This window comes from Triplophysa rosa, linkage group LG6 (genome assembly GCF_024868665.1).
Source record: "Triplophysa rosa linkage group LG6, Trosa_1v2, whole genome shotgun sequence".
NCBI classification, from domain to species: domain Eukaryota; kingdom Metazoa; phylum Chordata; class Actinopteri; order Cypriniformes; family Nemacheilidae; genus Triplophysa; species Triplophysa rosa.
In genome coordinates this window covers 9,828,073-9,846,656 of record NC_079895.1, presented here as the reverse complement: position 1 = coordinate 9,846,656, position 18,584 = coordinate 9,828,073, and the positions used below count along the sequence as shown (strand labels likewise).

Here is an 18,584-nt window from a genome sequence, read left to right as displayed (position 1 = left end):
TGTATTTTATATTCAGTTCCTCACTCGTGATGGAAACGAGAGGAAGGGGTTAGCTGTGCAGTGCACTGCTCTGAATTAATGTGCCCCTTAGAGACTTAACGGACTTCATGTGCCATAACCTTTTATCTTCCCCCACGTCCATCACGCAACATAAATGCCTCTGGTGATTAAGCCGGTTCACGCCGGTGGATCCCTTCTCATTCTCTTGAAAGAATAAATGCATAATTTACAGTGACTTTCATGAACCTGAATGCAGCCGATAATATCCAAACAGCTTAAAATCTCCACAGCAATGGACTATTGCAACAATCTTGATGATATTCTTTGAAATATTTTTCATAGAAACACATATTAGTTTGTCGAGCTTTAATGTTGTACAGGCTGCTGTTTTGCTAGGCTGTCTAAAGATGGCAGTAGCACACAATCTCAACACACCCGACCGTCCATTATAACACCATTCAGCTCATAGTGTTATGGAAACAAAATAAAATCAAAATGAGGACAGGAAGTCATTTCTGAATACGTATTCACAGAAGCAGGCAAGCAAAAACTGGTCCAACAAACACAAATGCTGCGATTACAAGAGACCAATTAATTCGATTGAATTCCATATGAAAGAAACTTCGGCTGCAGGCGTCTGTCTGGATGCCTGTAGATAAATATGATTTCTGATTAGGAGTGAGAAACGCCAAAATTAGGTTCTCTGATGATTGCTTATCATAGCAGAACAAGCCGTTGAACCTGAGCGTAGAGGACCCTTCCGGAAATTAGCACCATTTTTTTGGAAAAAGAATTGCTAATAACACCATTGCATTGTATTGCCGTATTATGACTCATCGTTTTTCCATTCATCGCCATAAATTCAGTCACTGAGCAGTATAACACAAGCTGCTCTTTCATAAAGCTTTCAGAGATAGACAGCGGGTCATGTTCTGTGCCGGAAATGAAGCACTATTGAAGGGATGTTGTGCGAGTGTAGCAGAGAGCCTGCAGTGAGGAAGATGCCATCTGAGCTTCGGGCAAACGCGCTCAACCTGCTCCGTCAGCATCCATGGGGAAAACGGTGATTCGGGTTGGAAAGTCCTTCTTAAGAAAGTTGCAGAACGAGCAACAGTGTCAGGATACCATCTCAGCAACAGCTTGGCTTTTACTCTCATGGCTTCTTTTGTGGTAAAGGCTGCTGAGAGCTGGATACAGTACATTAATGCCTAAAGTCACACGATATTGAGCTTTCTCTTGGAAGAAAAGTTTTTCTCTTCACTTGCAGGATGTATACGGACCAAAACGTAATTTTCTTTAAATGAAACTGTTCAACAAAGACAGATGAAAAGACCTAGGTCAAAAGTGCACTACGTACATTTCCATAATGTACTTAGTGCTCTATTGTAACACATGAATTTTGTACTTAAAGGGACAGCTCACCCAAAACTAAAAAAAAAATTCTGTCACCATTTACTCACCTTCAAGTTGTTATATTATATATGTAAATATTTCTGGGGCACCACTGACTACCACAGTAGTTTTCCCCCTACTATGGAAGTCAATAGTTCCCCAGAACTGTTTGGATACAAACATTCTATTAAGTCTCTCTTTTTGTGTAAATGATGACAGAATTTTCATTTTTGGGTGAACTTTCCTTTTAATATAATAAAAATATATATTTTTCTATTATTCATGGTGTCTCAAAATAGCACAGTTGAGTAGAAGTTATATGTATATTAAGTAATAACTACAAAATTGGTGTGTGAAAACATGCAGAGCACTTTTTAAGTGTATTATAGTATTTTTTTACCTGGGTAGAAACATCTGGTTTATTTGTAAACCCAAAAGAAAGAAAATTCACAGAGGAAATCTCTTCACAATCTCAATCACTTCTACAAAACATCAATGAGTTTAAATGGAAAGCAAACGCAAGCTTCTGCTTAATTCTCCTGAGTCTTAGATAATCTCACAAATGTCTCCATTAGATTTTCAGAAGAGAACTCAACAATATCATAAACTGAGCTTAGATTTGTCACGTCTGTTATGAAGATTTCAATATGAGCTCAAATTTATTACCCATTTTACCCAAATCCAGATTACTTTGTATACAATTCACATTAACATTACAGCTTGATATTCTTAAAGGGGTCATATGACATGCTAAAATGCATATTATCGTATGTTTTAGATGTAATGCAATGTGTATACACGATTTAAGGTTGAAAAACACTGTATTTTCCACATACCGTGCATGTTTGTATCTCCTCTTTGCCCCGCCTCTCCGAAACGCGCAGATTTTTTACAAAGCTCATCGCTCTGAAAAGCGAGGTATGCTACGATTTGCCAGTTAACCAGTGCGTAGTGATTGGTCGAATACTGCAAGCGTGTGACGGAAATGTAACTTCTCTTACCATATTTGAAACATCAGTTTCCAAAGCAATTGTACTGTCAGGTACGTCCACCTTACTTGCGTATACATTTGGGCTGTCCTTCATCAAATCATACCACGAACTGACGTAGATTTGTGGGGGTGTGGTTACACGAGGCGTTTCAGGCAGGTCTGGGTGAGCATTCGCATTTAGATAGAATGCATCTTTTGTTCCGACACTTACATTTTTGCAATTTTACGTGTCTAATACATGCATGGGCAATTTATAACACACCAAAGACACGGAAAAACACGTATTCGCGCCATATGACCCCTTTAATTTATTTTTAACTGTCGTCTCATTTGTTTCTATTTTTATTCCTCCTGAGCACTTTTAGAAGAAACAGGTATTTAAATGAAACACAGTCGAGAACATTATCAAATCTCCTGAGCTATGCTAGTACAACCTCTGTGGAATATTTTTCGTCTTGGCAATTGGTTTTCTCTGATTCGCTACTAGGAAAACACCAGCTGACTATGAACTTCCATTGCTGTCCATGCTGGTTGGTTTGTGCTTTTTTTGATTCTACTGGATGAGCATAGCCGTGCAGTTCCCCTTCAGAACATACAGTAGATAAAGAAACTGTTTGATCAGCATGTTTCTCAAGCAAAGCTGGTTCAAACATCGGCTTCAATATAGAAGGGAGTGAATAAGCTGTGCTTTACTTTCTTAAAAAAAATGCTCAAGTCATCTTTTCCACTGCTGCGATCTGGTGTGCACCAGAGCAAAACTGGATATCTCTGTCTCCTAAACTGTACATTTGTTTTAGAGCAACTACATTGTTAAAGAGTGTGTGTTTGAAACCTTACAGATCCCCAAGGCTCTAATCAATGGCTCTGCTCTCTCTGGGGCGGCTTCAACTCTATGCTCGGCTCAGCAGCAGCCTCTGATTAGCTCTCACACAGGTACACACACGACACGCAGTGCTGCGGAGAGAACAGGCACTCTGAACACCGACACTATTTACATCCACCTAGTATAAATAGCTAAAAGTGAAGAAGCCTCATGCAATGCTTCATCGCCATCGATGGTGTATTCCAAACGTTTTGGCTAATACTGAAATTTTAAAGAAATAATACAGCAAGAATAAAAACTGTATCATGATTTACTAATCTTTATGTTGTTTCAAATCAATATGACTGAGTTCCATACATGAAACATGAAAATGTCATTAATCAAATTTGATTCAAAACCTGAATAAGATTTGAGAGCTCGGAACATCTTTTGTAATACAGCTCTGGCAAGACACGAGGATGAGTAAATGCTGACATTTTTTAGAATGCTTCTCCTTTTGTTTTTTAAAGAGTAAATATTTTGTGATTTTTAAGGTCCTACTTTGGTTTATAGAGTGTCCAACAACAAGTTTACGTACATACACGGTGTAAAAACACTTTCATTTTCTAATAATAGGCATTTATTATTACCTTACATCTTGACTGACTCTCATATGATTCGTTTGGCGATTCATCTGTCCAATCCCCTCCTTTCTGTCTGCCTACTCTGATCTGATTGGTCAGATGGTCTAGTCGAGTCGACTCCTTTTTTCCCAAGCCAATAACTTTGTTATTCGTTCACTTTTGGCTTTACAACTTGGCAGACTGCTTACATTCACACACAGCAACATTACACACTGCATGAAAAGTAATTTTAAGGACATTGTAATATTTACTCTTCAAAGAAATGTGGTACAGTACTGAATGTGATGGAGTGCTAAACAGGAAGAAGTCCGAATTCAATCAGTACAGCCAGAAAGCCAATTCTAACCCGATCGCTAAACGGTTCAAAACGGAACATGTGAAACGGGTTCACCTGCATCACATAAAACAAAGAATTGTGTTGATTTGTACATTTACAGTACATGACTACATGAGAGCTTTGCTAAGCTACATGTTTAATTGTTGCATTTGTTACTGTATCACGTACTTGTGTGTGTTACATAAGCCTATGTGGCTCCTTATAGTGATGCATCCGATGTAGCATTTCTCATCAATCACAGCTATGAGAGCCAAGCATCCGAAATAAATGTGTTGGCCTTGAGACACATTAGTGTGGTCCATTCACTTCTATTCAAACATCCTTTCCAATTTCAGGCTCAGGTGAACCATGGAACCAAGTCTCCTTTCTTTCAAGAGACCAGGGTCCCGTTATTGACCAGTAGTTGTGTGGTCCGTGGCACATTCACAAAGGCAGCCGTAATAGTGTGCCGTGCCATGAGTCATGAGTGATTGGTTGGTCTACAAATCTGTATGACACAGTCCCACAAATTTACTCTAGAGGCCATTAGACACATTTATGCTCCAGTTAGGTCACCATAAAACAGTGGAGAGGTAATGTAAACACAGGTAATAATGTCTACTGGTGTGTGTGCGTGTGTGTGACCTTCAGAGGTCGTGTCAGCAAACATAACCGCATATCGCTTTATGCGATTATGCATAGAACAGTAGTTGAAAAGGTAGTTTTCACCTACTGTTGCACTTGTGTAGGTTGAGTGACAATAAAGGGATGTGATTGAAAGGATCAGAATATTGTTCAGACTCAAAAGTCTTGAGTCTCAAATTCGCAAAAATGTGAGCTGCCAGTTTAATCTCAATGTGGTTTAAATGCACTGCTATGCTAGTTAAAGTGACAGTTCGCCCAAAAATGAAAATTCTGTATTCATTTACTCAGCCTCTTGTCATTTCAAACCTATATGACTTTCTTTCTTCTGCATATCAAAATAGAAGACATTCTGAAGAATGTTGGTAACCGAACAAATGCGGTGCCCATTCACGTCTATTGTATGGACACAAAACCAATGTCAAATGTCAAAAGTCAATTGGTACCTCCATTGTTCGGTTACCAACATTCTTTTTTGTTAATATGGATGTTACCAACATTTATATTAACAATATATTATTCTATATATTTTCAAATATACATATATATATATATTGAATGATTTAATATATTGAGAGTTAACAATGTACAGTATATTGGAAAATAGATTTTCTTAGACTAAAGGCTTTGCAATGCTTCACACTGTTTTCTTCAATGACGTACGTCTTGTAACTGCATAAAGATGCTGCATCAAGTCAAAAGAACTTTTAAGAACATCTTGAAACCCCTGTGTACTATCCTGTTGTTTTGAATGCTAGAACGCCTCCCGTGTAAATGGCTCCTGTGTAGAGTGTTCCAAATCAATCACTAGAAAGCCTCATAAGCATACACTACGCATACCTCCCTACTCCGCTCCAGACTTGGTGAACATCCATAAGTAGCTCAGGGTTAGAGGGGGTCATTCTTTCCCTCTCATTAAGTATCTAATGAGGCATTGTGCTGCATAGGCTATAAACTCCCAGACCTCTTAATGCCACACCTTTGCCACCTTAGAGACTGGCTGGCAAAGTATTTAGCATGGCGAAGAGTGTGGCGATGCAAAACGTCTGCCAGTCCTCAAAATGCTCCTGGGTGTATGTAAGGTGACATTCAAGCGGTTCTTATGGCCAACCTAGATTTTTATTCATAGACACAGCTGGATGTGATCTTCACGATCTCAAGTGTAAACAACTGTGTGCATTCATTTAAGTACTAACTAATGGGAATGTATAAAATAGAATATGACTGATTAAGGTACTGAATTGGTATGCACAAGCCTTATTACCTACTGCAATACTGCTCTTTAGTTAACATTAACCAATAGCACACATGGCCTAGGTGATGTCAGCTGAACAGGAAATGAGTTTGAGGTGGAGCAAATCGGTCCAACCATAGTGTCCGGGCCCCTGCAGACATCCCCATCAGGTGCTGTGGTGAGGGTTGGGACTGTTAGATTAAGGCATTGTGTACAACCAAGGCACATACATATATGGCATGGGCCCTTGGTAACAGACCTGACTTTCATAGACAGGGCCCAGAGTGTCTGTTTGTGTGCATGTGTGCGTGACGATAATACGAATGTGTGTTTCTGTGTGTGTGTGTGTGTACATCTGTGCCCCATTGCAATTGTTTCTGAGCAGGAGCAGATGTGCTTTGTGCAGATGAGAGCAAGAAGGAAGAAACGAACAGAAATGAGTCCTGCAGATCAGAATAACTGTCTCATGTGAAAAGAGCACATCGTGTGTGTGTGTGTGAGCAGAAACTTCAGCAACTTGAAGAAACTACATACATGTAGAAAATGAGAAAAAAATCGGCAATTTGTTTTTCTTTCCATTTCATGTATAAATAAAGCAATGACTTAACAACTATCTTTTATTGTCCATTATTAGATCAGGCAGTTTATCAACAACTATTTTAAACTCTTACATTGATTCCAAACAACCAGGTTACAACATCTATTTTACACTTTGTTGAAAGAAAATAAATCAATTTTTCATTGCATTTTTCGTAATTAAATGTTTGTACATTATGGTATAATTTATCATTAAAGTGCAGGCAAAGTTTTATATTTATTTATTTGGTTCGGGGAGAAATAAAAATAATTTTCATAGTCGAAAAAATGAATGGTCCTAAAAATGCTTAAATTGACAGTTTACACAAAAATAAAAATTCTGTCTTTGTTTATTCACCCTCTTCTCATTTCAAACCTGTATGAATTTCTTCTGGAGAACATAAAAGAAGATATTTTGAAGAAATGTTGTTAACTGGTCCCCATTCACTTGCATTGGTTTTGTGTCCATACAATAGTAGTGAATGGGGGCCAAGTTTCTTATTTTTTGTGAGATTCACCCAGCCACGTAGTTTTTCTATATTATATTTATTATATCAATTATTCAAAATTTGAACCAGCCCTAGGTGGCAGTGCGGTGAGACCCAACAGAAATCAAGAATCGCTTTGACTATTGATCATACTTATTGCAGTTTTGTCTGGTGGACAATGAAATGGAGGAAAATCCTACAGAACTGGCTTACAGTAGGCCCTGCGACATATCTAGTGACCACATTATCAAAGAGACTCTTGACCTGAGCCAGTAACCATCCACATAACAACAGCTGGGAAGAGCCCAACAACCACATTTTAAACTGGTAAGCACCACTCACAATTTCTTCAATTTACTAGGTTTAGCTATGACTTATATTTCATTACCGCTTTACTTGCTTCTTTACAGTACATTATTGCACATTTGAGAAATAAACCTTTTGAAGGATTTGAACTGTAGCTCTTGAATGAATTCCTTCAACCAACCGACCATGGTCTTACCAACAGATCCCCTCACCCCCACTCTAGGGGAAAGTCCTTCAATTGATTTCTGTCAATAAAAAGATAAACATTTCCCCTATCAGTGCTAGGCACTTCACTGCCATTTAACCAGAGGAAAGTGATGTAGTTGATGTAAAGTAATGATTTCTTGAGCCACTAACAGCCATCAATCTCGGCTTGTGACCGGCCAAATGAACAGACTGCATTAGGAGACATACAAGGTGATCTGTATCGAACAGCGGTCGGGTGTCACGAGGGAGGCCGGAGGATTTAGGTCAAACTGGGCCAATTTCAACCCTTGAAATACCACTAACCACTTTCACAACATTGATTCTTGGCATCCACCCTATAAAGTGTTGCATGTTCAAACCGATGATATTGGTTTTATACAAAATGTAAAGGAAATAAATAAATACACAATAAACAAACAAACATTATAGATGTAGACTCTTTTCACCTAGGTAGCTCCTTTGATCATCTCAGTCACTTCATATGCAAAGCTGTCTGGACGATTCATTAAACATTTTTAAGCTTAATTTCACGGCGCAAATGCATTATTTCAATCAGTGCAAACGGGAGCAGAGTTTGGCCCTGACAGGCACAGACAGGTCCTGACAGAGGGAAAAGGGAAGCTCATTAACCACTTCCTCTCATCAAAGGCTGATCTGTGATGCGTGGAACACACTGGATATTCATTAGCTCTGCCTCCTCTTATCCTGTCGGCTTTAATTGCTAATGATCCTTTTTTTGTGCATATCCAGGTGCCTGCCACCATGCCTGATGAATGAAATCTACACTTACACAAGACGTATGAAGACACTCAAAAAGCTATTACAGATGATGTCATGATAAATATATGGCTACAAAACGAAACATCTCTGAGCTGTGTCCAACAGCGTGTTTAGGGAGGCGGAGTCAAAACCCCTTTTTTATGATCATAAAGCGAGAACTCGCATCTAATCCATGTCTATCCATCAGTGCCTGCTAATGCACAAATGTGCATTTCGTGCGTGTCCGTGGCTTTGAAAGGCACTTCAAATAAAGACAAATCATCTGCCAGTATTGACAGATGTAAGCCATTTTCGTGGATTTCATGAGGTGCAATCAGCAAACAATGACTAATGTGACCACACACACATATCGGATTGTGTGGTCAGCATCGCTTCTGTTGTGCATTGAAAGACTGTTGTGCTTTTTCCACACCTGTGATGCCACAGAGGGCAAAGCATGTTGAAATTATTCTGAGCAAATCTAAAAATAGCTTTGCATGAGTAAGGATTAATGCACATGTTTGGGAAAATTGGATGAAAACTGCTTTGTTTTGTGCTTGGAAAACTTTTGAGAAAGGTGGGGTGAAAGCAGGTCAATTTGAGCCAAATTCGGAGCTTTATAAACCACGTGAAAAAAAACAGAAAAATATCACGTGGAGAACAAACAACAAACCACTTGAAGTTCTTTTTTTAAAAGAAGGAGCTTTCTAAGCCTGATGTTCTCCACAAATGCTTTTCTAAACTGCGCATGCCCCCTAAATGCACGCTTTTATAAGCAAGTCTTGTTCGTTGAAGGATACACAGGAGAAGCAACACCGACTGTCCTCATTTGGAGTGGTACCAAAATTAATCTATTTGATGTTCCAACAATTCACGAGTCATCATCTCAGAACTCCATCTCCATAGAGGAAGCTCCCAAGCTACAATAACAGATCTCAAACCTGAGGTCTGTGCAATTACATTTTTAGCTGCTGTAGCTATGCCAAAAACATCAGACTTTGTTGTCAAAATCAAAGAAATGCACATTGTGAACTCCAATTTTGTGTGTGACAATAAAGGTTTTCTGTTCTATTCTACTGTACTGTATATGGTCAAGTTCTTGAATATACAGTATTAGCCTAACCCATAAAGCCACACTTAAAGCAGATCCTAGGTTCTGAATCGCTTTTACACAGCCTTAGATAACAACAGCAACACATGACCTCTTGAAGTGCCACTAAATCTTTCTGCCAAAAGACAGACTCATCTAAAGAAAGAGCAGTGTGCGCCCTCTTTGTTTCTCTGTAAAACGGCTTTATTCTCGAAGGGAATGAAGAAGGATACAGCAACAGGCTGCAACAACAAGAGTCTTATGGCAAATAAACAACAATATTGAAAACAGCAAGGAATATAAAAAGTAATTGTTCTGTGATTGTTCACTAAATATATTATATGGCTAACAATACAAATTTGAATGTAAAAATGTACATGCCTCATATACAAGATTTGTTGAACAAAAAACTGTTAGACCGGTACAGCAGATTTACTGAAATATTTAGGGTCTAAACTCTCTGTACACAAATATATATTACTGTAAACATTAAAAATGTTCTTATTGCCTTGTTCTTCTGGCATTAAAGAAATCTCTGGCGCTCGGCCTCTCGCTGCCCCGCCTCATGTTTGTTTTCTGCAAAACACAATTATTATAAAATAACATCCTTGACAATTCTTTTATGCTGCGTGGGAGGATAGACAGATCAGGCGATTATTTCAATACTTTAGTCTCTTGCATTGACAGTGAACTAGAAGCAGGTCTATGTGTTTAATCAATATCATCCATTCAAAGAAACCCCCTTAAAACCACCAGCTGATCAATTCTGCACATCCCCTAGAGCTGCACCATCAATCAAAGTGACTTACTGTTATTGTCCCTTGAGATGTGTCACGTCTGACATTTATAGCATGAACCAAGATGAAAGTGCCGAAAATGAGTCATAAATATTGGCACGGACTCCTCAACCTCAAGTCTGTTATGATGCTGTAACAATTCACCAATCATTAATACATTCAAAAGGGAAATTCCACCCAAAAATTTCATTTGAAATTCTGCTATAGGCAATTGTGCATCCATAAATTATTCTTTCTATTCATTAAATCCATTATACTTTAGTATTTCCTTTGGACCCCAAAGCCCTAACTGGCCACAATGTCACGAAAATGAGACATTAATGAATTTGTATATTTTCAGTGTATCCTACAGTACAGTGATACACAACTAAGCAAAATAAGACAATTTGAGGGTCAAATATTGTTTGGATTAATGTTCCATTCTCAGAACTCCTTCAACCCAGCAGGTAGCCAGACATTTTAGAGACAGTTACTGATGACTTTAGGTGACAGAGATTCTAAGGTATCAACGGGTAAAAAAACCTAGAAGAGCTGTCATAAAGCCACTGTGAGGAAAAGGACTAAAACAATTCTGCTTGTTATTTGTTCCACATCAACTAGAACTGGTTTTGCTTCAATTAAGGTCAACCGTTGAATTGCTCTTTATAAAAGCCACCTGTATTCTTGGAGAGCGATCACAATCTAGTGTTCTATTTTTGGATTGCCCCCATCTGTGCTTGAAGCACCTATAAAATAGGCAATTTTACAGGTGGAACCGTGGATCAGTCAGCTGTGTCTGAGGGATAACCGATCTGGGCATGTGAAGATGCCTGAAGCTAGACAGCTTGGTGGATTGAAAGACCACACAGCTCATGTCATTTGCTCAGGGAGAAAAGTACTAAGAAACAAAGAAACGCAAACCAGTGGCAATTTACACAATTCCTTTAAGAATTTGCCATAGGAAGTACTGTGACATTGCATGTTAAATTATATCAATTGTAATCACATTTATGCATTTGGCAAATCCTTTTATCCGAAGCGACTTGCAGCACATTTGAGATTTGTATTGATGTACTTTATTTCTTTCTGGGAATTAAACCACAAGCGCTATGATCCAACAGTTGAACTACAAGAACTTTAAAATTGCATTCATGTCATTTGTAAGAAGCCACTGATTTCCTCTGGCTTCTCGCTCTACATTTTTAACAACTGCAGAAATATGTACTGTAGCCGATGTGTTTAAGGAGTGACAAACTGTTATCCACAGAGACATTCAACCACCAGTTGCTATCAAAAAGTAATTTCCTATCATATTTGTCCCAGGCAAGAGGCTAATTTGCATCCCAATGAAGGGGGTGCCTTATTTTTTTCATGTTGGCTTGCCAAACGGGTCAGCTAATTATCCGATGAGTCATCCTAACCTGTGCATCCCAGCCCTATGAAAGAGTAAAAATAGGTACAGAACAAGATGGAGAAGTGAACTAATTAACACAACTTCCCCCGTTTCCCCTCAAATGCAGAGAAGACGCATGAAACTTTTGAAAGGTTATAATCATAATTTCCGTGGGACGTTTTTGAATGTGTCATGCATTCATGGTTCAGCAACTAAATGATAAAACATTTAGTCATCTATTTTAAAATGCATCTTATTACTAATCTATGAAATTTAAAAAAGGTTGAAAGCCGATTTAACAAGCTGTTTTAATTCAACTAATTTAATTATTGCACAAAGCTGGGAGAAAAGTTCAAAATAGTGTTATAAAAAAACAATATTAAGCAAAATAACAAATAAAATCTTACCTGTTTTAATTTTTTTAGGTCTTCATCCAACTCAAGATTGTCCAAAATAACAGCAACAAAAAGGCTCAGAAGTATCTAGAAGACAAGAGTATATTGAATTACACTTTCATTTCTAAAATGTCATACATATACTGTACATATACTGCACATACTTACATTACAATACATTTAAATATCTGTCTGAAGAATGCAAAAAAAAAACATCAGGGCAGGTTAACCACAGCAAACTGTATAAGATATTATTGGGATATTTGTATAAAAATTATTTAACCCATGTTAAACAACTCTAAAGTGTCTGTTAAACCAAACTGCATGTGGTTAATAAGACACAGGTTTTGCAATAAAAAAGCGTACAGAAAATGTGCCACTGTATTAGATATCATCAATGTTTTGAAAAGGAATTAATTAAAATATCTTTTTTACTGTGAGAGGTCTCAAAATAGCCACCCTCAAAAGCGTTAGGCATTGCTTTTTTTCTCTTCATCTTATTTTTTTTCTATGACGGGAAATGAATAATGATTCAGCCGTGTCTTGATTACATGCTCGGTCTGTTCTGTCATTAACGTGCACTTCCATTCAAATGTCACTTTTAAATGTCTGCTCCTCACTCAATCCAACTTGTCAAAAGAAAACAAAAGAAAAAATTATAACATAAGTGCAATTACATCCAGAGTACATTTTGTTCTCAACAGAGCACATTTTCCAGAAACAGTAAAAAAATGGTGTACTTAGTTAATGTGCAAATACTTCATTTGACTGCATTCACAAATGTTAAAAGTCAGAATACACAATACACAGAAGTAAATTACATTGTGAAGCTTCACCATGTCGTAAGGAAAAAACAATGGCTTCATGCTCAAAATATCTGTGATGGACAGGTGGCTGTGAATGTCCCAAAGTAGTAGTTATTTAAGTATAAAAATACAAGAAGGCAATGTGTGAATAATGTCAGAAAAATATATATGTGCTAGGATGCTCCCGGAGGCACCATACTGCTATTTTTACTAAGAAATGCTGTTATTGACTATGTTTGACTACACTGAAAACAAGTTGACTTTTTTAATTTCATTGTACATGCGTACAGTGACAATAAAGGCATTCTATTCTATTCTATTCTATTATGGATCTTTGTCTTTTCAGTTAGGATGGAAGTTGAGGAATTTACAGTATTTATGTCTGAAATGGTTTCAGCTGCAACAACATAAACAAATGTTATGTGGCTCAAACTTCCAGCAAACCTCAACAAAGAATCAATAGCTGTTGAGTAGATTTAATTTAGTTTAATACAATTAAAATATGAATATAAATTAATATAAATGAAATATAAAATGTATTGTTATATTTGGCCAGGCTCATGTCCAATGAAACCGTCTATACTATGCACCAGTCATATTCTAAATAGGAACCCTGTGTCATTTGCTACTGTGTTCCAACCACATTGAAATTTCACTAGATGCTTAATTCTGTTAAAGATAACTGAACATGAAGGGCCCTATTTTAAGCGCATATTCTAAAGCGCAAGGGCGCAAGAGCACTTCGGGTGTATGAATCCTATTTTTATGGATGGGGAAAATGGTCGGTGCGCCAGGCGCATGGTTTAAAACGGTTGTCCCTATTCTCTTAATGAGTCATGGGTGTGTTTTGGGCAAAACGTGCAGTAAACCAATCAGAGTCTCATCTCCCATTCCCTTTAAGAGCCAGTTGCGCTCACGCCATGGCGGATACGCTATTTACACGGCGGAATTTGCATGAGCAAAAACTGGACTCTTCTCCAGAGAGGAAACTCATCTGATTGTGCGCAAGAGTAAACAAGCCGGATTATTTATCTTTATGTACACAATAAAAATCTTTTATATTGTAATCCATTTATTTTTACTATTTGGCATGTTTGTGTGTTGCTGTGCATCCCTCTGTGTGTAATAAGCAGAATGTACGCGCGCTGTGCAACCGCATATAGGCGCATATTACTAACGCGTTCTTTAAACAATAAAAAATACTCTAATAGTCTAAAACTTTAGACCAGGTTTCAGTTGGTCAGTGGCACAGTCTATTTCATTTGCCTCAAAGTAGCCACACGCCAACAATGAGCCTGAACATACCTCGACCAGCACGCCCATGGGCACACAAATAGACTCAAGTGCATTTGCATTTAATCAACGTGGCGCAGGACGTGAAAATGAAAACTGCGCTGGACTGAAATTAGCAAAAAACACTTGCGTTGCACTTGGCACCACATTGAGTGTATAATAGGGCCCGAAGTGTGTTCTTATTGGCTGTGACGGCTGTACTTTTTTTTAAGGCAAGATAAATTACACTGAAAACTTGTCACATCACATTTTATAATATTTTAAAATGTCCTTTAACCTGCAGAAATGAGACCAGAGCAACAATTGTGTGAAATGTAAGAAAACCTTATTATATAAACCATATCTGGCATGCATGGGCAGTATAATCCCACAGATTGATTAATCTTCTGATATTTGACCAATACAAGATTATCAGCATTGTGTCAGTTTGGCTGGTTTCAATATCCACTGCCTTGCCAACTCATAATGCACCGTGTGTCAATCTTCCAATATTTTGAGTGAATTTTGCTATTTTGTTATTGTCTTATTTGTGGTACTTTACCATACAGTACATACACTCGATCGAATATTCAATGTGTGATATAGGCCATTACATTGGCCATTGGCCACCTGTCTAGAAACATTATTAAAAACAAATTAGATTTACCAATGTGGCAAAGAGATGGTAGAGAATAAAGTATATGGCAACCAACGGAGCCCACATGTGTCCCACCGCCACCAGAGTTTGGTCCATCACATCCACCCATCCCTCCTGCGTGAGGATCTGAAACATGGACATAAACGCCTGTAGGAAAAGGCAAAACATGATCAGCCAAAACTACACCCTACTGAACCCTAACAACACCGCTTGAGAGGTACTTTAAAGAAACTGTTTGCCCAAAAATGTAAATTCTGTCCCGGTTTACTCTACCATGGAGACACGTGACACACAAAAAAGATATTCTGAATGTGTGTCATTACTAGGGATGTAACGATTCACCGTGAGCCGGTTGAAAATCGGTTATAATGAGTGACGATTCAAATCGGTTGAGGTGTGAACTGAGTCGCAATACATTTTTTGAACAGCAGGGGCCGCTATTTTCACTGCAAACCTAAACGTGGACATGCTGATATTTCTTAAATGCAAAAAAATCCAAGAAAAGCTCAGACAGTATTAGTTTGTTTATATTAAAGAGAGTTTTTCTATTATTAATTTGTTATAAAATTGCAGTTTAGTTTTGTTATTTGAAATAAAACATTATTTTATTATACAAAGAAACGTGAAGCATTTAAGAAATAATGCAAGTGATGTTTTTTATTTCTAATTTGTTTCAACTCATTTTGTAAAAATAAATCGTGAGTAAATCGTGAATAAATCGCATCGTGAGATCAGAATCGTGACTTGCATCGCATCGTGAGCTGAGTGAATCGTTACATCCCGAGTCATTACTGACATTTGAACTGAATACATTTTGAGACCAGAGGGGATCATTTTCAGTGAAAACAGTTGTTTAAATAGTGACTTTAATTTTTTACTTTTCTCCTCACAAAAAGATACTGCATGGTGAAAACATGCGTTTGCTTTGGTTATTTTAAATTTCAAATCCCCATTGTGAAAAAGAGCAAGCATGAACTCTCTCTTTTATCAGTGCTTTTTACACACACTATTGACTTTTATATGAAAAAGCAATGTATTTCAAGTATACAACACAAGCACTTTGTGACTGACAGTGATACAAGACAAAACATTTTTTTTAACATGCATACAAAAAAGCTTCAGCTCTCAGCATCCTACAGTGATACAAGAACATATTTTCAAGTGCTTATTCCCACGGAAGTCAAATGAAGGTCTAAACCCAGCTTGCTCCAAGCCTGGTCATAGTCACAGTTTCTGAGTGACTGCAGATGAAGATCATTTTGCAACAGGTCTATCAACAAGGGAGCAGGGTAAACATCATTATCTTCAATGGTTATAATGCCACCCGCCTTGGAAATGAGCGGCATCTGTTTATGTGAGCCCCTCCAAATCCCAGCACGCACTGGGATCATTGGAGTCCCACTAATAACGGAAGATAAAAAGACGCCACTAATGAGAGTCCCTCTCATGTGCTCATTATATCAAAATTCTTGGAAAAGTGTCTTACTGTACATCTACACATGAATTTAATGTTATATTATTATATCTAGTGAGATTTTTTGTCCACCCCAAGACTAAATTATCTGAGCCATAACATGTAATTTTGTCTTTTGATAAACAACAACTTTCAGTGTCTCAAAGTGAGATTTACCCGTGGAAATGTGGTGAAACGATCCAAGTCCTCCACAAAGCAGAACATCTGTAGACTGACGGCAGACATCACTATAAGCAGACTGGCAGTGAACACGACTAGACTGCCGAGTTTCTTTCCGGGACCAAAGATCTTGTATACAAAGTCCTCCAGAGCAGGTGAGATCTTTATCAGGCGTACCACCCGCAAAACCTTCAGGTACAGAGAACCAAAAAAAACATTTTAATTTTGCAATATAAAAACTTAATATTAGGTATTGCTTAAGGTATTGCACATCTTAGAATGAGAAATCAATCTAACAAAATCAACAAAGCAGTATAAGATCAATAGTTTTAAATAAAGTACCATGTAAGAATATGCATTAAGTTCAACAATCTCTCATCATCTGTGTCTAGTTATTCATCTTCTAAAATCAATGTCCTGAAATCCTCTAAATATCACATCTTACTCCAATAAAATTAGAAGTGTGGAGCACCGAGCTTCCTGTTAGAAAAACAACCTTGCTGTAAACATAGAAAAGTAAATTGAAAACAATCACAAGGAGCAGGATACTGATGATTTCTTGATTGATTTTTAATGAGCAAACGCTGATTTCAGGTTTCTTCTTCTTCAAAAAAATATAACATGGTTACACAGTGCATTGTTGCTCGAGCAGTGAGTAATTTACTCTAGGTGACAACGAATCTGAGCAATAATGCATCTTGGTCGTGTTTTGATCAAGAGTGGAGAATAGATATCGATCCGTTTGCTTCCAGCTGAATGTGACTGCTGCACCTAAAAAAAATCCCCCAGGGACCTTCAGAAGAAGACCCAGGAACACAATCATATCAACAAATAAACTTTGTTTTGTTACTTAAGTGGCTAAATCAACATTGCTTTTTTAAAATGAACATTTTTAAAAAAATCATGGAATACAGTTCAACTTTACTTGGGGATACTGCGAGACACATTGCGTATTTAAAAAAAAGAAATCAAGGACTAATGAAGCTCTCCAGAACATAAGTGCAATGTCTACTGTACAAGGCATTTCAAGCAAGCTGGAAGAAAAATGCTGAGTTTGATTTTTACAGTGAAACAAAGAAAACATCAGTGCCCTTTAGTAAGCTAGAACCGTCTTAAAACAGCACAAGCTATTGCTTAGTACATTCTTTTTATTTTGCTTTGTTTTTTTATTTATTCATTACTATGCAATATTTTAGTTCATTGCCTTCAATTGCAGCAATGTGGCACTCACACAAGATGTAATAAAGTGCTACAATGTAGGTATAAATGTAAGTATGATTAAATGTTGGCAAATGTAAATCTAGTGCAAAGAAACTGATTAGAGATCATTCAATTATATAAAAAGTGTTAAATACGTTCAAAAGGTTTTAAACCAAACATTGCTATTTGTGACGATGACTCATATCGCTAATGATGGCAAAATATAGAGCGCGATTTACAAACCAAATTTACATGGTGACTGCTCACGGTGAGTCATGCCATTTTCATGGCAGCTGCATAATGAGCCCAGACGTGAGGGCAGGATATGAATATTCACAATTGGAGCTCCGCCCCTCCTGCAGCGAGGAGAGGAAAAACTGGAGGGAGAGTGCAGGTTGTGTCCTTAATGAGGCTTGTCAACGCGTGTGGGCTTCATCCATTCCCATTCCCTCCAGCTGCCTGGAGATCTATGAAAACAGCTCCGCCACGGCCACCAGTATGCGTTATTATACTGCATTAGTGCACGATTAGCATCGTGAATCTAGCAGGTGCTACACTCACGCAGGGGGCATTTTACAAATGCTATGGTTGCTTCACATGCTCACCAAAAATAAAAAGTTGCCTGTGTTGAAATCTAAAATATGACATGATTTGTCAAACCACTATCCTATTGTCGATAGAAGTTGGAGAGGTTTTGAACAATGATATGGGCTTATTGATTCAAAAAAACATGGTTGTTTTGTGAACATGCTGGTGGATGACAATCCTAGCGAACAATCGAATATTCTGTCCAGCCTAAGAGAAATAAGCCATTGATTTTAAATGTGAGGAGTTCCAATCAATGCTTTCAGCCCAAACTCAGGCTCAGCGAAGCTCACAAAATATTGCAAACACTGCACCATGCATTAATTTAAAGGTCCAACTTTTTGGAGGATCCGTTGACAGAAATGCAATATCATACATAATTTTGTCTTCAGAGTTGTATACATAATGAAGCGTTATGT

General features: G+C 37.8%; 1 protein-coding gene across 4 annotated transcripts in view; it reads right to left on the bottom strand.

Moving 5' to 3' along the window:
* nalcn (sodium leak channel, non-selective) overlaps positions 1 to 18,584 on the bottom strand; it is a 79,307-nt gene that overhangs the window by 25,464 nt on the left and 35,259 nt on the right. For all 4 annotated transcript variants that reach the window (XM_057335752.1, XM_057335751.1, XM_057335749.1 and 1 more), the window contains 3 exons: positions 16,378 to 16,569; positions 14,757 to 14,894; positions 12,024 to 12,098 (listed from right to left, as the gene is read on the bottom strand). In XM_057335752.1, coding sequence (XP_057191735.1) covers positions 12,024 to 12,098; positions 14,757 to 14,894; positions 16,378 to 16,569 — 405 coding nt within the window. The remainder of the gene's footprint in view (positions 1 to 12,023; positions 12,099 to 14,756; positions 14,895 to 16,377; positions 16,570 to 18,584) is intronic.